The sequence below is a fragment of the Muntiacus reevesi genome, chromosome 10 (assembly GCF_963930625.1).
Source record: "Muntiacus reevesi chromosome 10, mMunRee1.1, whole genome shotgun sequence".
NCBI classification, from domain to species: Eukaryota; Metazoa; Chordata; class Mammalia; order Artiodactyla; family Cervidae; genus Muntiacus; species Muntiacus reevesi.
The window spans coordinates 33,161,735-33,184,528 of record NC_089258.1 but is presented as its reverse complement, the minus strand read 5'-3'; the positions used below and the strand labels follow the sequence as shown (position 1 = coordinate 33,184,528).

The 22,794-nt window shown below is 40.9% G+C and overlaps 1 protein-coding gene across 3 annotated transcripts in view; it reads left to right on the top strand.

Moving 5' to 3' along the window:
- The window catches only part of FKBP15 (FKBP prolyl isomerase family member 15), a 58,190-nt gene that overhangs the window by 24,162 nt on the left and 11,234 nt on the right, over positions 1–22,794 (top strand). For 2 of the 3 annotated variants that reach the window (XM_065947639.1, XM_065947638.1), the window contains exons 9-20: positions 933–1,079; positions 3,541–3,683; positions 4,241–4,298; positions 7,180–7,287; positions 9,652–9,754; positions 10,257–10,363; positions 11,844–11,958; positions 13,658–13,767; positions 14,413–14,520; positions 15,911–16,005; positions 16,863–16,965; positions 21,895–22,066. In XM_065947639.1, the coding sequence (XP_065803711.1) occupies positions 933–1,079; positions 3,541–3,683; positions 4,241–4,298; positions 7,180–7,287; positions 9,652–9,754; positions 10,257–10,363; positions 11,844–11,958; positions 13,658–13,767; positions 14,413–14,520; positions 15,911–16,005; positions 16,863–16,965; positions 21,895–22,066 (1,369 nt within the window). The remainder of the gene's footprint in view (positions 1–932; positions 1,080–3,540; positions 3,684–4,240; positions 4,299–7,179; positions 7,288–9,651; positions 9,755–10,256; positions 10,364–11,843; positions 11,959–13,657; positions 13,768–14,412; positions 14,521–15,910; positions 16,006–16,862; positions 16,966–21,894; positions 22,067–22,794) is intronic. The other variant, XM_065947640.1, reaches the window with a different exon arrangement.

Sequence of the window (22,794 nt, the reverse complement as noted above, 5' to 3'; positions counted from 1 at the left end):
AGTTTGAGGGAGAATGGATACATGTATATGTGTGGCTGAGGCCCTTTGCTGTCCACCCAAAACTATCACAACATTGTTTTTTGTTTCTTTTTCTTTTTTAAAAAAATTAATGTGGTTGCACCAAATCTTAACTGCAACATGCAGGAACTAGTTCCCTGATGAGGGATTGAATCTGGGTCCCCTGTGTTGGGAACATGGAGTCTTAGCCACTGGATCACCAGGGAAGTCCCTCACAACATTGTTAATCAGCTATAATCTAGTATAAAATGAGAAGTTCTTTTTGTTTTTCTTTTTTTTTAGAATTTTTTTTTAAAAAGAATATTTTACACATGTGAGGTGTCATTGTGTCAGGACACACTGATGCATTGTTAAGTACTCATTCATCCCTGTGGCAGAATGTTTTTCTCCATAGCTTTGTTGATGACTCCTTGTCCCAGAAGCCTTTGGAAGCTTTTTCCTGGAGATCATAGTAGTTGGGGCATGACACTTAAAGCTAGTCTGATCTAGTGTTGAATCTTGGCTTAACAATTTACTAACTGATCTTGGGCTAGTTACCTTACCTCCTTAAGCCTCAATTTTCTCTTCTGTAAAATGGGGCTATTGCTACTAACCTTATGAAGTTATTTTAGGAATTAAACAACATAGTGGAAGTAAAGCACTTACCAAAGTACTTAGAAAAAACTGTGTTTATTAAATGATAGCGTTTATTTCTCTTTTAATGCCGTTCTGTTCCTCCCAATTTCTCTCATCATCTGAGATATTTCATTTAGCCCTGGATGTGCTGGCTTTGACAAGTCAGCTGAGAAGTATTCTAGATGTTCTTAAAACTGGTGTGTGGGAGCGGGGAGCATAAACTAATGATCCTCTACTGTGTTTTGTCTTATTAGAAGGTTTGTATCTGATGAACGTTTCCTCTTCTCTGATTCCTAAAGAGCTGGGAGGATGGAATGGTGGGCATGAGGAAAGGAGGGAAGCGGTTGCTTATCATCCCCCCAGCCTGCGCTGCTGGCTCTGAAGGGGTAATAGGATGGACTCCCTCAACAGACTCAATCCTGGTGTTCGAGGTGGAGATTAGGCGGGTGAGTGAAATTGTGCTGTGTTGTGTTTGATGAGTCCTCTTTGCTAATTGAGTAAAATGAATAAGTAAATGTGTTGGAAAAGATTCTAAAGATCTCTCTCTCTCTTTTCTTTTAAGTAGAAGTGGTATGGTTGGAAAGAACAGACGCTTTGGAATCTAACGGTCAAAGTTTATGTCCTTCTTGGCTCTGTATTTAGTCACTTCTCTATCTTTTTATTTTTTCCGTAAAATTCCTACCCAGTGTTCCTACCTTTTGATTTAGTAATTCCATGGCTACAAATTTATCCTATCAATCTGTTTACATAAGTGTGCATGTATACCTGTATGTAGATAGATAGCTGGAGATAGATACATAGTTTTTTGCCACATTGTTTGATAGTGGAGAACTGGAAACAGCTTAAGTGTTTGTCATTATGAGACTGGTTGAATTATGGTTTTTCAGGGAGTGGACATCTGTGTATTTCTTAAAGAATATCGAAAATCTGTTTTTAAGTGAAAGAAACAAGTTGCAGAACAGTATGGGTAGTATGATCTTGTGTGTGTATGTATATATATACAAATAAATATACGTATATGCCCATATATTCATATGAAATTTCTGGAAACATTTAAAGAAATGTAGTGATTTTTCTCTGGAGAATGGGAGTGGAGTTCAGAAACTTTTACTTTTTTACATTCTACCCGTTTGTACTATTTAAAGGTTTTATTACAAATAATTTCTATGTTAGTTGCTCAGTCATGTCCCAACTCTTTGCGACCCCATGAACTGTAGCTTGCCAGGCTCCACTTGCTTGGAATTCTCCAAGCAAGAATACTGGAGTGGGTAACCAATTCCCTTCTCCAGGGGATCTTTCCAACCCAGGGAGCAAACCCAGGTCTCTTGCATTGTAGGCAAATTCTTTGCTGTCTGAGATACCAGGGAAGTCCAAATAAAGTTTATAACAACTGTGGTTAATTAATGTTCCCCATCCAATCCCTTGCCCTCTCACCCCAAAAAATACTGTTTGCTTTACACTGTGATCATTAGGTTTAAATGTGATAGTGTTTGAGACTGTAAACTATAAAATGCAGTGCAAACAGATATTATGGTCATCTTCATTGTGGCTGTTCTGCCTGCTGCGACATAGGATATGCTTTGTTTCTCAGTGACTCTTTCCACCCTTATCTCTGGTGGGCGTGTCAGCCCTCTGACTGACATGCTTCCAGCTGCCTCTATCACAGCTTTTATATTCTTTCTCCATTTCCTTTGAGGAAATCATGGCTGTGATAGATAACAAATCAATTTGAATCCATTAAGACTTTTTGTAAACATAAAGAAATACCCTGTTTTATCAACAATCAAAAAATTACAAATTGTTTACAGAACTGACAAGGCTGGGGGAGTTCCCTGGTGGCCTAGTGGTTAGGATTCTGGGTTTTCACAGCTGCGGCCTGGGTTCAGCCTCTGATTGGAGAACTGAGATCCTGCAAGCCATGAGACATGGCGGAAAATAAAAACTGACAAGGGTGATACAGAATGGTGACACCCAGGGTCACAAGAGTTTTGAGAAGGATTTATACACTACTTTTGGAGTATAAGGGCTTCCTAGGTGGTGCGGTAGTGAAGAATCTGCCTGCCAATGTAGGCGGGGCAGGTGACTTGGGTTTGATCCCTGGGGGTCGGGAAGATCCCCTGGAGTAGGAAATGGCAACCTGCTCCAATATTCTTGCCTGGAAAATTCTATGGATAGAGGAGTCTGGCGGGCCACAGTCCAAAGAGTCAGACATGACTGAGCGACTGAGCATACATATGGAGTATAAAGTAGTTCACCCTTTATGGTGTGAAATTTAATGGTATATATCAAAAGTTTTACAAATAAGTATAACTTTTATCCAGCAATTTAACTTCGGGGAATTTGTATTTTAGAAAAGATTATGTGCAAAGATACAGAGATAAAAGTATTCATAGAAGTATTATTTGTATGGAGGAAATTAGAAATAAACTGAATGTCTAACAAGTAGGAAATGATGAAATATATTTTGTGATAACATAGATGTTTTGACTTCTGTCCCCAAAGTCCTTTGGAGACTTTTTCCTGTAGTTGATAGCAGTTAAGGGTATGACCTTTGAAGTTAAAAATTAAAAAGGATGTTATTGATTAATAATTTAGTTAACATGGAAATATTAATATGTTAATCAGTGAGTGAGTAAAGCAGTATGGCTCCATTTTTGTAAAACACACACACATAATATAAATGTGAAATATTACATCCGAAATCCTAACAATATTGCTACTTAACAGTTGAATTGCCAGTAATTATCTTTTTTTTTTCTTTTGGCTTGTCTCCATTGTCTCTTTTGCCACCATGAATAATTATTGACTTTGTATGATGAAGAATAAGTAAGATAGAAGGAGAAAGGGGGAAGAGGGCCGTCTTTGTGGTCTGTTAGCCTATTCAGCCTGTGGTTGCTGCTTCCCTAGGTGAAATTCACTCGAGATCCTGGCTCTGACGGGCACAGCGTTAGTTCCCGGGATTCTGCAGCCCCTTCTCCCGTCCCTGCTGCTGACAGTGTCTCTGCTGACCCTGTCATGTCACCATCCACGTCGGTGCCTTTCAAATCAGGGTAAGACGCTACAGTTGTACCAAACTCTTTCATTGTCCATAAACATGAGTCTTAGGGTGGTTCAGAAATAGGGATATATTAGTTTGGCCAAAAAGTTTGTTTAAGTTTGTCCATAGCATCGTACAGAAGAACCTGAATGAACTTTTGGGCCAATACACTAGTTGAAAACTGAAATAATTTTAAATAGTTGGGGGGAATCGATGGGATAAGGGAAATGGGAAACATAATTGCATCAAATTTTCTAACAAAGGGTTAATATTCATAGTCTATAAAGGCACTAACTCAGATATAAAAGAATACCCACCAAACTGGAGAAAAATTGGGCAAAAGCCATAAACACTTATCTCTAAGGATAAAATGTAAATTTTTCCATTTGAATGGGAAATTGTTTATCTTCAGTAGATTTCAGAAATTATGCAAACTAAAGAACAGTTAAAATTCTATTTTACAGCTGTTAAATTATCAAATGTCTTAAAAAACAATGTTTATCCAGTATAATGTGGACTCATGATTATAGATTTTGTTTTTATCTCAGGATATGTCTTATTTGCTTTCAGGGAGTCAGCTCTTCGTTCCAAATCTAACTCCCTTAGTGAACAGCTTACAGTAAATGCAGTGAGTATATATGTTTTATCTCCTTAACCCCAGTTTGCTAGGAAGGTTCCATGTGCCTCGGGTATGGTAGGTTAGAGAAAAAAAAAAATAATGAGAAATGTTGATTTAGGGTAGAAATAAGTGGTTACTTGATTCACTGTCCTTTACTTGGGAGTCAGTTTAAATTACCTGGGATTCTGCATAAACCTGGATTCAAATCTTTATTCTTACAAACATGGGACCTTGAGAAAATTATCTAACTTCCCTGATCTTCAGCTTCTTCATTATTAAAATGGAAATAATTCTCACAACCCCTCTAAGAGTTTCTGTGATATGTTTATAAAGCCCTAAGCACAGAGCCTACATAAAACATGTCTTCAGTAATCTCTCAAGATTTTTATGAGGTTTTATTGTGTGCGTACATGTGCATGTGTGTGTGTGTGTGTGTGTGCGCGTGTGCGTGCGTGCGTGCATGCGCTCATTTATGTTTTACTCTTTGTGACCCTTTGGACCATAGCCCACCAGGCTCCTTTGTCCATGAGATTTTTCAGGCAAGAATAATGGATCAGGTTGCCATTTCCTTCTCCAGGGGATCTTCCCAACGCAGGGATTGAACCTGCATCTCCTGCATGGCAGCTGGATTCTTCATCTGCTGAGCCAGTGGGGAAGCCCATGAGGTTTAAATTAAATAATGCCTATGGAGTTTCTAGTATTGTGTCTGGAGTGTTGTAATAACTCAGTTAACATTGCTTGTTGTTATCATAGTTACTGCTAACACTACATGTCTGTATACTTTCATTTTGTCAGAGGAATTCTACACTAATTCACCAGCTAGTTGGCTTTGAGCCGGTTGCTGGGCCTCTGTGTTTTCTCAAACTGTGAGATAAGGAGACTAGCATACTGTTGTAGCAGACTTTGGATTTGAAGACCTGTGGGAGGCTGTGCGCTGTGTGAGAGGCTGCCCTGCCTGCTCCAAGAAGGCATCTGAGTTTGCTGCGTGTGGGTGGGATGACAGCTGAAGTGCTTGACATTCTAAAGCTTTGTAGGTTTCACCTGCCACATTAGGGTAACTCTGTGGACTGAAATTTATGATTAATTTCCCTCCAGCTCTAGTTTACTTGTTTATATCCAATCCAAAGTAGGAATTAGTTAAGCAAATAATTGATCTGATATGTATAAAAAGTGATCTAAACCCAGAAGGTTAAGCCAAGGAATCAAGAAAATGGGAAAACAGTGTAAAATCTCAGATCTTTTGAATGCTGACAAAATTGTTCAGTATTCTTTTGTACTCTCTAGACACAGCTACTTTTATCAAATATTTCTACACTTCAATAACTTTTGGTAAGTTAGTGGTCTACAGTGGTTTTTCTTTCTTTCTTTTTTTTGCAATTTTGTTTTTTTAATTGAGACAAAGTTCATGTAGCATAAAACTTTAACCATCTTTTTACATTGAAGTTTTTATTTAAAAAAAATTTTTATAGGGACAATTTTTAAAGTCTGTAATGAATATGTTACAATATTTCTGTTTTTTTGCCTGCGAGGCATGTGGGGTCTTAGCTCCTCTACCAGGGATTGAACTTATACTCCCTTCTTTGGAAGACAAAGTCCCAACCTACTGGACTGCCAGGGAATTTCCCAAGTTTTTATCTTTTGCTTTGAATATATAATTGCATTCGTAGGGCACAGTTAGCAAAACGATATAACAGGGTATACGTTGAGATGACTTCATTCCTACCCCTCCCCTCATGCACCCTCGTTTTATCTCACTCCCTCCCCACCCCCGCACCTTGGGTAAGTGCTTTTATTAGTTTCCTATGTTTTCCTTCCGTGTTTCTTTATGCAAATGCAAGCAAGTAGGAATGTATATTTTATTCCCCCCTTTCACAAAAAATAGCATATTATGTGTACTATCTACCTTGCCTTTTATACTAACAGCGTCTTTCCATGTTAGTGTATGGGAAACGTCCTCATTCTTTCCTTTAGATCCCGATGTTCCATTGTGTGGATGTTGGTTTCTATAATTAGTCCTCTTTTGAGGGATCTAATTTTTTTTGCTGATGTGCCTCCACTGTTAAAAAGAGATGAGCACACACTCTCTGTGTATGTTTGTTTACAAATTATATGAAGTATATATAGTCCATCCCTGTAAGCAAGTTTACTGTCTTATGTATACAGTAGCTTGAGCAAGCTCTGGGAGATGGCGAAGGACAGGGAAGCCTGACGTGTGCAGTCCATGGGGTCACAAAGAGTTGGACACGACTGAATGACTAAACAATAATACTGTAGCTTATAAATAACTTAAAAATAGAGGCTACGGTCATTTCATTTTACACTCACTAGATTATCTTGCGTACTCTTAGGGGTATACACTCTGCTCTGAAAACTGCACTTTGAACCAGTTAATGAATACAGAGGCATTCAGCGCAGGGACTAGTGTGTCATCAGTGCCAAGTCAGTGTTAAATGAACCTGACTTTAGGACACAGAGTTCCTGTTTACCTCTCTCCCTGAATCTCTTCTGAATGTTTACCTACTGAGTTGCTCTTGAGAAGGTATTATTATCTAAAATGCCTCCCTCCCTTAATCTGTACTTGAGCTTTTCATCTATAAAGTGAGAATACTTATGCCTGGTAAGGAGACTTGATTGAAATGAAGGAATACAGATGGAACCACTTTGTCGATTCTAACATGTAGGGAATTATTTTTTCTACTGTCATTAATTGTGACCCATGTATGCTTCTAGGAAAGAAATCTTGAATTCTTATTTTATAGAAAAAGTACTTTCAAATAGATGTGCCAGGGGGACTTACTGAAAGATTTGACCTAAGAGTCAAAGGCATAGAGTTGACTGAAGTTAATGAACTTTGATTACAGTGATTTTTGTGACTTTCCTTTTTTTTTAGAATCCTGATACAGTCAAGGCCAAGTTGATCTCTCGGATGGCTAAAATGGGCCAGCCTATGCTGCCCATTCTTCCACCACAGCTGGATTCTAATGATTCAGAAATTGAAGTATGTCCCACTGGCTGTCTTAGAATGAATAGTGCAGATGTTGCTGTCTTCTGTTCTTTCTTTTTTTTTTTTTTTTAAGTATTTATTTACTTGGCTGCCCTGGGTCTGCAGCGTGTGGGATGTACGCTGACCAGGGATTGAACCCTGGCCCCTTGCACTGGGAGTGCAGAGTCTTAGCCACTGGACTACCAAGGAAGTCCCTCTTTGTTCTTTTAACTGAAATTATTGCTTTTCCTGCCTCTAACCAGAATCATTATTTAGAGAGCTTATAGTCAAAATGATACAGCTTGTATTAGTATATGTGTTTCTCCTATAATTAGCCCTTCCCCTGAGAAATGGAAGCGATTCTGTATATCTGTCAGAAGAATTGGGTGGTTTTAAGTGGTTAATTTAGCTTTCTACTGAAATCTCTATTGTTAGTAAAAAATCAAACCTTTTAGACCACATGATGCTCAACCCATAAAGAAAGCTCAATTCATATTTATGATTGAATTGCTTAGATTCTTTTGAGAAATGTTGATTTTTCAAGTTTAAAAATTTTATTGCAATCAGATCTATCAATTTTTTCCCTTTGTGTTTTGCTTTTGGCAGTATGCTTAGAAAGCCTTCCCACTTTCAAATATTGTAAACATTACATGTGTATTTAAAATGTTTATTATTGTATATTTAGATCTATTATTTCATATTTAGTCCATCTGGAATTTGGTGAATGACAAGAAGTAACAACTCCAATTAAGTTCTTTAACCATTGGTTAATTCCTTATTTAAAATAATGCTTTCTTAACTGAATTAAAACACTTAACAGTGATTAATTTTTAGGATTCTTTGACATTGATGTACAGCAAAGCAAAGGTGATAATCTTGAAAAAAAATTCATAAAAGGTTTTATTTTTTCATAATTTTATTTTATTTCTTCATGGAAGAGCTCTATGTAGATTTAACATTTTAAACAAAATAAGATTTCTGGGACCCATTATAGAATTGATTTTTATCTGGGTTCTGGAAATGAAATTTGGGTAAGATAATATTCTTATTAAAAATTTTAAGTGCTGCTCACTTATTATAGGGTAATTTAAATTAAAAAGAAGACATTTAACAAAAAGGGCATTCTTTTTGTGTTATTTTATAATCAGATTTTTAAACTTAATATTATATCATGAACATTTATGTTAATGTTGATAATATAAAAAAAGAAAGCAAAGCTTTATCACCTTTAAAGATAATCCAGTGCTCTGTTATATTGATTTATTATAATTCCTTTCACTCTGTTGTTAGACATTTAGGTAGATTTATGTAATGATGTAAAACTGGGATGCTTTTCCAGAAATGCATAATACATTTCTGAGAATTTCAGGAAATAAGAGGAAGTCTAAGATAGTTTCTTTTTTTTTTATTTCATTATACATAGCTATTTATTTAGCTGTGTGGGGTCTTTTGTTGCGGCATGTGGGATCTAGTTCCCTGACCAGGGATTGAACCTGGGCCCTGGGCATTGGGAACTGGACCAATGCTTTAGCCACTGGACCACCAGGGAAGTCCCAAGAGGAAGTCTAATGTAAAAGAATGTCTAAGAGATTTCAGCCTTTAAGCTGCAGCATAGCAGATCACAGTCACTGTATATTGTGCCTCAAGTTTCTTTCTTCCTTGTGTGAATCAGGAAGGTGTCTATACATTAACTTTTTTTAGACTTTTTCTTTTTTTTTTGCCACTTTGTGTGCTGTACGGGATCTTAGTTCCTTGACTGGGGATTGAACCCATGCTCCCTGCAGTGTTAACTTTATTTAGAATTACAGTAGGACCAACATCACTTTGCTGTTATGAAGGAAAAAAATGAAGGGAAAACACTCTAAAACTATATTGTTAAAAATAGCCTGGTAATGAGACACAGTGAATCCTACTGTGTGTGATTTTCTGTGAGTACCTTGAGGTCTGTGAAGATTATTTGGCAGAAGAGAAAGGCTGCATTATTCCCTGGGGTTCCTTGTGAGAGGCCCTAATTCTGTGGAAGCAGACTAGGTCAGTCTTAAGGTAGCTGCTTGTTTGGAAAATGATTCATTATGGGGAGCAGTCACTCTAGCTGCTTCAGATAAAATAACATAATCGATGTACACTGGAAATTTAACTATAATTATTTGATATAATTTACAGGGAGAGGGATCCTACTCTGGTACATAATAGAGTGCTTTCCTCCCAGAGCCCATGCCTTAAATTCGTGCCTTTCTGCTTTCCTTTCCTTCCTCCTTTTTTTTTTTTTTTTTTTGATCTAAAACACTGGTTGTAAGCAGGTTTAGGGTGGACAGTCAGTCTCAGTCTTCAACTAAGGACCCATAGATGTAATAACCAAGATGCTTGTGCCTGTTGTAGGACATGAATGCTCCTCGAGGAACTGGGCAGCCCATGGTGACCCCATCTGTCCAGCCATCTGTTCAGCCAGCCCATCCAGTGCTCCCACACATTACCTCACAAGGTAAGGAACCGCTCTGAGGCTCTGTGGCCTTAAACTAGGTTGGTACCAAAATTATCATCACTGTACCCTAAAATGTTAGGCTGTATTGTTTTAGTATTGAGAACTGGACTAGAGTATAAAACTTCCCAGACTGTCCCTAGATAGGGCATTTTCGGGCCTGAAATGTATTTGGTCTGCCTGCTGTGTCTTCTGCTGTGTTGCATTGTCGGTTTAGGAAATTGGTGTTCAGCTGATGAGCCATCTCCCTGTGTGTAATTCTGCACTTCCTGTCAGCTGATGGGATCATCGGTCTGAGTCTTGTGCACCCGAAAACACCCAGTGTCCTTTCACTAGCCCAGTAGGTTTAGATCCCACTTGCTGAGATCCATTAGGTCTGGTTTTAGGAGAATTAGGTGAGAGACATGGTCAAGTGTGAAGGGTGATGGTATGTGAGGCGATAGTCCAGACTTGTACCAAGAAGTGGGGAGTGGGTTTAACAGTGAAAACTTTTCCTCTATCTTAGCACCTCAGCCATCTGTTTCTGGTCTCCAAACACCATCTGCTGCTTTGATGCAAGTTGCATCTCTTGATTCCCACTCAGCTGTGTCTGGAAATGCCCAGTCCTTTCAGGTAACATTTTTAAACCGTGTCAATTATATGCTATCATTTATCATTGTTCTGTTCAGTCTCTTTTTCTCTTTTCACTCAATTTGTACAGCAGCAGTTCCCCACAGAGCTTATAATTTTTCCCCTTCCTGAACCACCACTTTTTCATGTCTAAACAAGCGAACGATTACCTGCCTTACAGGTTGTTGTCAAGATTAAATGTGAGAACCAGCACACCACCTGGTACAAGGCCTGACACATAGTGAAAGCCCAATTGATGTTTGTTTCCCTTCCTTTTCACACATGTCTAGAGATATATATCCAAGTCTTCTGTGTTCTCCTCTATCAAGCAGCTGATAGGCTAAGATGCTGCTCTACAGTCAGTAGAATGGCTGTGGTGGAGGGGCAGTGGGGGAGGCCATATACAAATCCAGCTGAACTCTCATTGTTTAGTTATCCTCTAGAGGTGAGCTCTTAAAAGTAGGGTTTTTAGTTTTTTTTCTTTTTTTCTGTTTTCATGGGAACCAGTGGCAGCCGCCTGTCTGCCTTGCTGACGGTTTGCCAGGACTGTAGACTCTGTCTTTTGCCCAACACACTTGATGGATAAGACTTAACACCCCATGATAAAAGGCTCCCACTTCCTTGGTGATTCTTCATGCGGCGGGCAGGGGGGTGAGGGGGAAGGGATCAGAGCAGTGGTGGTCAGGCAATGCCTCATTAGTAATGGGTGCATCAGAAATGAGAAAAGTCCCACCTTGCCCTCTCTCACTCCTGAATGGACCTAGTGGAGAGTTATATCCTGTATACTAGGATTCTTTTTTAGTAATGGATGGGTAGTTATACCTGTCCCTGGAAATGAGCTGGATTTCCTTAATTCAAGGAAGAATAACCATCATTATTAAAATGATAGCTGCTGTTTATTAAACATTGTCTTCCAGGCACTTGCTTACCAGGGGTTAGGAACTTTAGCTATCTGTCACTTCATTTAGCCCATACAACAACTGAAAGAAGTGGTATTGTTATTTTCATTTAATTGTTGAGGTGACTGAGGCTCAGAGGAAGAGAGCACTTGGTCATACAGATAAACATCAGAATCTAGCTACGCCAAGGCATCCTTTGGAAACTCGTGGATTTAGTTTGGAATCAGAACACCTCTTTTGTTACTTTAATGAAACCAAATAGAGTTTGCTTAGTTTTAAAATGTCTCAGACCATCCATTGACCCAGTGGCTGAGGGATGAACTGCTACTGAATTAAATCATCACAAGAGAACTGGGGAGTAACCTGAGATTCCCGTTGGGCTTTAGTGACTGGCATCACTGAATTACATCATTCCTCTCCTGCTGCAGTTACCGTCCAGTGCCAAACCTTGGTCTATCCATCTCCAGCTTTAATACGTTTGAATCTCCTTCCAGTTTACCTACCTTATTCCATCAAAGACAAACTAAGCAGAAAAGAGAGAGATGAATGTTTCGTAAACCGGCTATAACTTGGCGTCTTCTCAGCCCTATGCAGGTGTGCAGACCTACGCTTACCCCCAGGCACCAGCTGTTGCTTCCCAGCTGCAGCCCGTTCGGCCCTTGTACCCCGCACCACTCTCGCAGCCTCCTCATTTTCAAGGTAGGCGTTTCTCATCTTCTGCTCTTGCTGGGCTTCCCCGTCTCCCGTCCGTTCTCATTTTGACTCCAGTAGATCTCTGCCCTTTTTGTCTTTTCTTTTTTAAGCAGCTTAGTTGAGGTATGACTTACATACCATGGAGTTCACTAGTTTTTTTCCTTTTTTTTTTTAAATGTAATAAGGATTTATTTCTTGTGCATGCTACACGTCCATTATGGGTAGACTGGAGGTTGGGTCATGCCTGGTCATCACTCTGGAAGGAGGTTCCTGGAGCAGGCACTCTCTGGAACACTGACCTTTGCGAGTTTTGTTCCTTTCTGGTGGTCAGGGACTCCTGCCTGCTGTCAGGCTCTGTGAAGTCCTCTGTATCTGAAGATGTATCCCTAATGAATCCATGGAGAGAAAAGTACCCCATATCCACCGACTCCTCCGTGTCTTGTCATCTCTCCAGTTCACTGGTTATAAGTGTACAATTCAATGACTTTTTCTTTTTTTTAATAAGTTTACACAGTTGTGCAGACATCACCATGATCCAACTTTGGAACATTTCCAGCATCCCCCCACAAAGCCCTTCTGACCACTTCCGGTGTTTTGTTTCTTGCATTTTTTCCTGCCAGCCCTTTAAATTCCTCTTTCAGAGTTGCTCTGTAGAGTCCTTAGTAGATAGTAAAAGAGGAAAATATTCGAGGAAATTGGGAGAAAGCATGACTGTTCAGTATCTCATATGAGAGCTACTTTATTACAATTTTAAAGTTGTGAAAAGAATATACTTTTATAAAAAGCCAACACAAAAGAGTGTGAACTGAAACGTTACTGTCGTCCATCTTTAAACTCCCTTGACTTTAGGAAGCAGTCACTTGAGTAACTTTTCAGGTAACTTGTATACATGTACAGTATGGTTGCCTTGTGTAAATATGAGGCAAAATAAGTGTATGCTGCTGGGATGGTATCCTGCCTTCTTGTCCTGCAGCTTGTGTTTTGCATAGTGATCACTTGGAGTATTAGGACAGTGGTAGAAAGAAGCAAGGATATCCCCAATGAAATGTAAGGCCCAGGAGTGCTTAAGAGTTTCCTGTGTGCATCCTTGGTCTGGAAGCCCTGCTCGTCTCCATCTGGGAAACGACTACATCTGTGATGTCTTCTGAGAGGCCTTCGCTGTTACCACCCCTCCCTCCTCTCCTTCCAGAGATGTAAATGCATGTGTGTCAGTAAAAAGTTGATGTTGCTGTTCTCTGTGCTCCTTTTGTGCCTTGTAACCTGGTACATGGCTCATTCTTTGCACTTACAACAAGCACTGTGTTACAGTGATCTGTTTACATGGGCGTCTCCTCACCAGACTGAGCTTATCAAGGTCAGGAACCATGTTTCATTTATTGCTGTGTCGCTGTCTCCTGGGCCAATGCCTGGCATGCAGTTGGGTGAACGGAGAAGCAATCTGAGCTGCTAACGCCCCCACATGTGCCCTGGAACCAGACTGTACCACTGGTTGCACGCCACAGGAGCACATCTTGGCTATTGTTAGCTTTGGAGCCCTTTGACCTTTACCACTGCTTCATCTTCTGACAGTGTGACCCACCGCCAGTCTTTCCTGGTATTTGGAAATGTTCATTTCTTTCCTCTGCTGATAGAACTGTTGGCTTTTCCTCATTCAGTATCCTCTGTTACAGTTTCATAAGTTTCTTCTTGGCTTTCGTCTATTTAGGATCAGGTGACATGGCTTCATTTCTCATGACTGAAGCCCGGCAACATAACACTGAAATCCGGATGGCAGTCAGCAAAGTGGCCGATAAAATGGATCATCTAATGACTAAGGTGATGGAGTCGTCTCATTTTGAAAGTAGGGATATAAAGTGAATTCCCTGGTGGTCCAGCAGTTAGGAATCACTGCTTTCACTGATTCAGTCCCCTGTTGGGGAACTAAGATCTGGAAAGCCATGCATGGTGCATCCAAAAAAAAATAAAGTGGGAGTACGAAAAGAGAGCAAACAGCACTCTAGGTAAACTCTTTCTTGTTTTCTGTATTCATAGTGCGTGCTCAGTCACTCAGTTGTGTCCAGCTCTTTGTGACCCTGTGAACTGTAACCTGCCAGGCTCTTCTGTCCTTGGGATTCTCCGGGCAAGAATACTGGAGTGGGTTGCCATTCCCTTCTCCAAGGGATCTTCCCCACCCAGGGATTGAACCTGCATCTCCTGCATTGCAGGCAAATTGTTTACCACTGAGCCACCTATGAAGCCCCATATTGATAGTGGTTAGCAGTTATTTCCCAAAAGAGTTGTTTTATTTAGGGATGCAATTAGCAGAAGAAAACTCCTGCTTACATTAGAGGTTGTCTCAAACTTATTAACCCCCTCAATGGTCAGATCTTGGATACATTGTATTTCTACTTGCAAAAATTTCATTAAAATAAGTCTTTCTGGCACTCTTTTTTTTTTTTTTTTCTGGCACTCATTTTGTAGGTTGAAGAGTTACAGAAGCATAGTGCTGGCAATTCCCTGCTCATTCCCAGCATGTCGGTGACCATGGAAACAAACATGATTATGAGCAACATACAACGAATTATTCAGGTGAGAGTGGTCTCATCTTGGAGATCTTCCCATGCTCTGTCCGGAGATGTACTACCCTTTAAAACCTCCACTCCAGGAGTAAGAGCATGTAATAAATGCTCATGCTCCATGGAATTGGGAAATTCTGGAAAATCCACTGTGGCTTAATCTAGTCCAAGTGACTTATCACTTTGTAATCAGAAGGAAGCATTTCTTTTTTGACCATATACCAAAAATTCACTTTACTTTATAGCCATTTATGTTTAGTCTGTTAGATATAGTGATTTGTATCCATCAGGTAGAATTTGATATGTTTTTGTAAGTATTTATATTTATCTGGACAGAAGTTCTAGATTTTTTTTAACAGTATCACCTGTCAGTTCAAGTTGATTCCCTTTTATCTGATGCTTTTCTCTTAAAAACTTCAGTTTTACACATCACATATTTTTGTTTTTTTTTGTTTTTTTTTAATATTTAACATTTTTATTTAATATATAAGTTAAAGGTCAGGGTTTACTTTGTTGTTTTTTTTTTTTTTCTTCATTTTTTTTAATTTTTTATTTTTCAGTGGGTTTTGTCATACATTGATATGAATCAGCCATAGAATTACACGAATTCCCCATCCCGGTCTCCCATCCCACCTCCCTCTCCACCCGATTCCTCTGGACCTTCCCAGCCCAACAGGCCCGAGCACTTGACTCATGCCTCCCACCTGGGCTGGTGGTCTGTTTCACCACAGATAATATACATGCTGTTCTTTCGAAACATCCCTTCTCCCACAGAGTTCAAAAGTCTGTTCTGTACTTCTGCGTCTCTTCTTCTGCCCTGCATATAGGGCCATCGTTACCATCTTTCTAAATTCCGTATATATGTGTTAGTATACTGTAATGTTCTTTATCTTTCTGGCTCACCTCACTCTGTATAATGGGCTCCAGTTTCATCCATCTCATTAGAACTGATTCAAATGAATTCTTTTTAACGGCTGAGTAATATTCCATGGTGTATATGTACCACAGCTTCCTTATCCATTCATCTGCTGATGGGCATCTAGGTTGCTTCCATGTCCTGGCTATTATAAACAGTGCTGCGATGAACATTGGGGTGCACGTGTCTCTTTCAGATCTGGTTTCCTCAGTGTGTATGCCCAGAAGTGGTATTGCTGGGTCATACGGTAGTTCTATTTCCAGTTTTCTAAGAAATCTCCGCACTGTTTTCCATAGTGGCTGTACTAGTTTGCATTCCCACCAACAGTGTAAGAGGGTTCCCTTTTCTCCACACCCTCTCCAGCATTTATTGCTTGTAGACTTTTGGATAGCAGCCATCCTGACTGGCGTGTAATGGTACCTCATTGTGGTTTTGATTTGCATTTCTCTGATAATGAGTGACGCACATCACATATTTTTGAATTTAGGAAAATGAAAGGTTGAAGCAAGAGATCCTTGAAAAGAGCAGTCGGATAGAAGAACAGAACGACAAGATTAGTGAACTAATTGAACGGAATCAGAGGTAATGACAGGTGTGGGGCCCTGGCCAGGATGGACAGAAAGGGTTTAGCTTGTAAATGCCCAAGTTCAGTAAACATGTTTGCTCGGGGGAGTTTATGTATGTTTCTGCTCTCTTCTGTTTCCTGCCTGTCGTATGAATTACTTCTTGGTGACTGAGAGGGATTTTAGGAGAGAGGGCTCAGGAGGCTGCGGCAGAACACAGACCTGTGTTTGAGTCCGAGCTCTGCTCCTCATTTGTTCTGTGGCTTTGGACATTTTCTTTATTCCTTCTGGCTCTAGTTTCCTCACCTGTAAAAGTAGTGTTAATGCCTAGAAAACTCTGATGTCAGCTCTTCTGTCTTCTGTGTGGGCTGACTCTTCTTTTATCAACCAGAACTTCACAGATTTCCACATAAACCCAGGCACTGTATAATTTTTCTAGATCCTTCTGAAAAAGAATTTTGGGGGAGTGGTCAGGGGAACATGGCACAAAATATAGCATCTCATTTAAAAAAATACCGTTTTCCCATATTTCTCTTCTTCAGTGTCCCTTATCTCCCACGTGGAGGAGGGGAGGGAATTGGTTTTCTTTTCTTCCTTCCTTGCAGCCTTCATATTCCTCTCTCTTTCTTCTCTCATTTCCCCTCACTACACTGTTCGAATTCCTCTCCTCTTCATTCTGCGTGCTCAAAGCAGTTCACCCCTGGCCCTGGTTCCTGCCTCCAAACTTGATTACTGCAGATCTTAGGAAAAGAAAATGCTCTCAGATTGTTGCTGATGAAGGAGCAGAGCAGTGCCCTGACTGAATGTGTGTTGGGTCGCACCTGCTATGCATGGGGTGCCCGACACATGTTCTCTTTTTGCCTATTTACTTCACAGGTATGTTGAGCAGAATAACCTGATGATGGAGAAGAGGAACAACTCACTTCAAACTGCCACAGAAAACACACAGGCAAGAGTTTTGCATGCTGAGCAAGAGAAGGTAAAGAAACCGGGGAGAGGAAAGCCCAAGTCAGGATGTGTAGAGCCAAGAAGTGTGTCCTCTGTACCTACTTACCAGTTTGCTTTTGAGCAGAATTTTTTCCATTGTCGGGAAGAGAGCTAGAAACCTCCCAGCAGATTTTTAATATATCCACCATCCAGATTTCTGTTTTTCAAATACATTACAATTAGTTGACTCAGAAGCAATCACTGATCTTAGTAATTTGGTTAAGGTGAGGATTAATACAGTTTATTAGAAAGGAATCCTAATTCTGCTGAAAAAATCAGCAACAGCTTCTGTTACGCCACGTAACACATATTTATTGTGAAGTTTGACGTTGTTTAAGGAAACAATCCTTCATCTGTGTCTGCCAGAGCATTTTAAAGTACTGCTGTTTGACTTGAGTCAGCTCAGAATTATGTATTTTGACGTGTTTCTGAAGTAGCTGTAAGGAAGACTGCTGAGGGTCTTGGGTTGCCTCCTGCTGGTTTGGAAGCCCCATTCCTCCTGTCTTTGCTGCAGTGACACTGTTTATCTGGAATGAGTTCTTTCCTGTTTGGCCTCTTCCTCATCAGCTGGCAGATCGCAGCCCTTCATCTGCTGTTTTCTCAGAGGTTTAAGAAGTACTTTATATTTTGTATTTGAATATTTTTGAAAACACAAAAAGTTAAGTGGGATGCACTTTATAACTTTACACACTTTTTCACATTCCGGTAATGACAAGGATTGCTTTCTTGGATCTCATTGCTGTTATTCTTTATGTTCTCTTAGCTAGTATCCAGTCAAGTAGTAATAGTAATAGTTTTAAAGTGGACACCTTATCCTCAGATGAGCAGTGTTTTGCCCAGTCCAGTCTTGACCCTGAATCTTTCCCCTTGCTACTTGACACCACCCTTTGTTTGTCGTGGCTGAGTCCCAAAGCCTGGATCCCCACTCCCCATGAAGTCTACTTTTTTACTATTTCTCTTTCATCTACTTTTATTTGCTTTCTCTTTCCTGACAAGGCACCCACATATCTTATTTGTTGTGGCTGTTAACTATTATTCAGGTCTACAGTTGATTACATAACTTGTTCTAGATCAGTGGTTCCCAAATACTGGTTTGGCTGCGTCAGAATCACTTAGGGAGCTTGATCAAAAATACACATGTTTAAGCCTCACTAGAGATTCTAACCCAGCATTCCTAGTTGAGGCCTGAATCTCAGCTTTTAGAAAGCTCCCCTTGATTCTGAGGCATAGCCAGGTCAGAGGCACCGCTCTTATCGGTGATTTCCTTTGCCACAGTGTGTGGAGGTGGCAGCTGCCACACCTTTGTTCTTAGCAAGCTCACTGCATGACTCCTATGCTGAGTGTCAGCAGTGTGTGTGCGTGTGTATATGTAGTCTAGTCAAACTTTATTCACAAACATAGACAGCAAGCCAGTTTGACCTGCAAGTGATAGCTTGCCACCCCCCTGAATTAGCTAACTAATCCACCCAAATGTTTATAGATAAACTCCAAAAGTATCTGCTACGATACATGACCCTGGTCAGTGCTCTACTCATAAGACTCAAAGCGGCAGGGATGATAACAAAAACAGTGCTGCCGGCCTGTTGTTTGGTCACTGAGTCATGTCTGACTCTTTGTGACCCCGAGGACTGGAGTACCAGGCTTCCCTGTCCTTTACCATCTCCCGGAATTTGCTAGAAGTCCTGTCCACTGAGTCAGTGATGCTGTCTAACCATCTCACCCTCTGCCACCCTCTTCACTGTCAAACACCTCCTCAGTCCCAGGCACCATGCTTTACACAGATCTGTTTGAGGACATCTCCTGGGCTGAATGTCACTGTTCTTGATGAGTCAGGCACCGTTTACATGCTTCACGTGGTCTCCTTTATTCCAGTAAAACTTTTCAAGCCTAGACTCTGCCATTTTTCTTTTGATCCACTTGTTACTTAAGAGTCTCCCCTGTGATATCTCTCCTCTTAAATGGAAATAATCAAGGTCCTTTCATGCCTGGAGGTACTTCTCTGCCTGCAAGCACAGTTCAGAAACCTATGGTTATATGCTCGATGAATATTTGGTAAATGAAATTATTTTTCTCTGTGGCAGTATTAATATTTCCACATAAAACCATGGAATAATGGTTAGAACTGGAGAGAAGTTACAGTTCATCTAGTTTAATGTTCTTTTCCAGAAGAGTAAGCTGAGGCCCAGGCAGAGTAAAAGACTTGCCTGGGGTCTCACCTGCAGCCAGCTGTGTACTTTTTCCTTTGCCAGATGGCCATCTTTCTTCGGTACCATGTTCCTCCTCCTATCCCAAATGCTTTTTCCCTTGTTTTTCTGAATTGTTGGTTCTTTCTTGTCATGCCTTTCTTTTCATGGCTTTCTTTTCCCAGCTCTCCATGTCAGCGGTGGAATTTGATCCCAGGTGTGAACCAGGGAGCTGTCCTATCCACTGTGTAGGTTTTCGATATTTTCCTTTCTCACTTGATATTGCAAACCCTTACTTAAAACAGTCATAATTAAATACACACCCACACACATGTGCACACAGATGCACATACATATATATATTTATATATATTCACACATTTTTTTCTGATTACAAACATTGCATCAGTTTCTTCCAGGAAATACAGATAAGCAAGCACAAAACATAACTCACAAATAGTTCTCCCACTCAGAGATGCCCTGTGCTCAGATTCTTTGCAACCCCACAGACTGTAGCCCGCCAGCCTCTGCAGTCCATGGGATTTTCCAGGCAAGAAGGCTGGAGTGGGTTGCCATTTCCTGTTCCCGAGGGATCTTCCTGACCCAGGGATCAAACCCACGTCTCCTGCATCTCCTGCATTGGCAGGCGGATTCTTTACCACTGAGCCACGTGGGAAGCCCCACACTCAAAGATGATTTTTATACATATCATTCATCCCTTCACGGTTTTCGCTATGTGTGTGTTTGGGAGAGAATATTACTTTTCTTGCTTGTAAGAGGCCTTTCTCTACTGGGGCCTGAGCCAAGAGCTTTTGAGTGATCTTCCATCCTGCTTGTTCTTGGTGCGAGTGAGCACTGCCTCTCCTCTGGAACCTGTCCCCTCCCGTGGTCTTAGCTGCTCCGAGGTGCTGTGTGAATGGCCTTTACTCTGTTAGTGAACTCTGGAGCTCCGATGAATACGGAGGTCTCTGGGCATTGTGTTAGTTCAGCTTCTACCAGGCCATTTGGAACAGGACAGTGAGTAAAACTTATTCTACTTGTGGCAAGTGAAAACCCTCTTCTGTCTGGAAATTCAGGCTGCCATTGTCCTCTGTGTTTAACAGGTGAAAATGCAAGGCTGCTGAACAGCAAAAATAAGTGTCTTAGAGCTCACTCTGAAGGATGTGGTTAAAAAATTTATGCGGACACTTACTAAAACCACAAGGGAGACTTTTGTTCAAGACTGTTGCTATAGACGGGAGCTCTGTGGTGGCCTCGGGGTTAGGATTCTGGACTTTTACTTCTGTGGCCTGGGTTCAGTCTCTGGTTGGGGAACTGAGATCCCACAAGTCAAAAGGCGCAGCCAAAAATCAAAAGACTCCTGCAATAGATATGAAAGATTGAACTCATCTCTAAACACAATAAGGGCAAGAGAGCAAGTAGGAAATTTACAGCCAAGGAGCAGAGTGAGAGGGTCAGTGGATGAAAAATTACTAAGAGGAGAATCGTAGGAAGGGGGATTCTTGCTAACGACAGGCCAGGGACTTTGATAGCAAAGGTTGGCATGCAGAGCTGTGATCAGATGTCAGGGGTAGAGATTCTCTCTAAACTGATGCAGCAGGATTCTTGCTAAAACTGGGCTGGTCCCACCACAGACGGTGGGGAGACCCAGGCTGAGCTCCCTGCGGCCCTGGCTTGAAGTTTGGCCAGAGAGAGAGCCTTTGCCCGTGGACACTCAGATGCGCATTCATAGCCTATTTCTTTTTATTTTGTGTACAATTTGTTTTATTTCCTCCACCTTTCAGAGAGCCAAAATATCAGATTTTAAATGTAAGCTAGAAAACTGATTAAGGCTTTGGAATAAAGTTTAAAACTGAGGTGGGCACAGTGACCACCCTAAGAAGGGACAGGTGATGCCAAGAAAGTAGACAGCAGTAGAAACGCACGTGAAGTACAGTGGTCTAGGGAGGAGCAATGGTGGTAGCAATACAATATAGAAAGATGATCCAACCCCAGATGCACCCTGCTGTCCAGAAGTCATGACCATCGGAGCCATCACGCACTGCCTTTCCTGTCATCTGATTTCTCCTGTGTTTTACAGGAGCTCGTCAGTTCAGGTGAAATGAATGTGTTACTTGTCATTTGTTTACCATTCCTTTCCACTGACCATCCTTTCATTTCCATCATCACCCTTGATATACAAAACATAGCAGATGATTTTTCAGGGCGTCATTTTGGTTTCATCGAATATTACTTGAGAATATTTAGCTCCTGTTTGGCCAGTACGAGCACCATTTAAAATGCATTGAGCAGTCAAAGAGGTTGGGAGTGTTCCTTTCTTTTATCACCACTGTTCTTCCAAGAACCCCCACCACAGTTACTCTGACGTGACTGATCTTTATAGTACTCTTAGTAGCATAGTGCTCAGGAGAAGTTATAGACTGAGAAGTGGATTGCCATTGAAAGCATTCAGTTTAAAATTTTTTTTTTCAGTTTAAAATTTAAAATACTCTTCTTCTTCTTCTTCTTTTTTTTTTTTTAAAAGATTGTTCTTCATAGGAAAACTAGAAAATGGCAGGAATACTGTTTTTACAAGGTAATTCCCAGGTCAGAGACCTTGCACATTTGAGGGCGTGATTTTGATTCAGTGCAGGTTGAAGGTGGCCTCAGCTCTCTTCCTACCCGTTCAGCCAGCACAGAGTATGTGAGGCTGGCGCATCACCATGTTTAAAATGATGTCGTACTTTGTCGCTTTTCAGGCCAAGGTGACGGAGGAGCTAGCTGCTGCCACTGCCCAGGTCTCTCATCTGCACCTGAAAATGACGGCCCACCAAAAGAAAGAAACGGAGCTGCAGGTCCAGCTCACGGAGAGCATGAAGGAGGCAGACCTCCTCAGGGCTCAGCTCGCCCAGCTGCAGGCAGAGCTCTCTGGTATGCCCTTGTGGAGGGGGCTGGGACTGTGACCAGGTGGACGTAAGGAATTACACTGTTTCCTTCCTCTCGGTTCATTTGATAGAAGGCTTATGAAGGTTATGAAGGATGAAGCCAAAAATTAAGGTGAACCAGTATAAACCTACATGACTGTTTGACATAAATGACAACAAGAGAACTGACCATCCATTTAGTGGCCACTAAGCGGCCACAGTTCTGCTTTGTTTGGTCAAGTGTTCAGTATCTTTGGCACTTAGGATTGGCCTCATAGGCCTTGAAGAGATAATCTAACTTGTGACTAATCTAACTGAGGGGTTCCTCTAACTTGTGACTCAGTAGAGGCTTAAGAAGAAGGTGCTTCCTGCATTGGTTGCCTCTTTCCTAGAGGATGGATTGCAGTCTTTCAGCCTGGCTTTCAAGGCCCCTCCAACCTGGTTTATTTCCTGTTATGTTGCTTAATTCATCGTAGCTCTGGGCATACTAGCCAGCCTGCTGCTTCAGCACATCCTGTATTTCTTGTCTTGCTTTTTATCCATACTGTTCTCTGGACTTGGTGTGCCCACAATCACCAAGATTTACCTCCAGTTCTCTCCCAAAAACTGCCTCTTTCAGAAACTTCACCCGTTTTTTCCCCCTAGAATATTTGATCTCCTTTAAAATCTTGCATCTCTGAGTGCATTATCATGACCGTTTTCAGAGTTAGCCTTTGATCAGCAGTACTTGTGTGT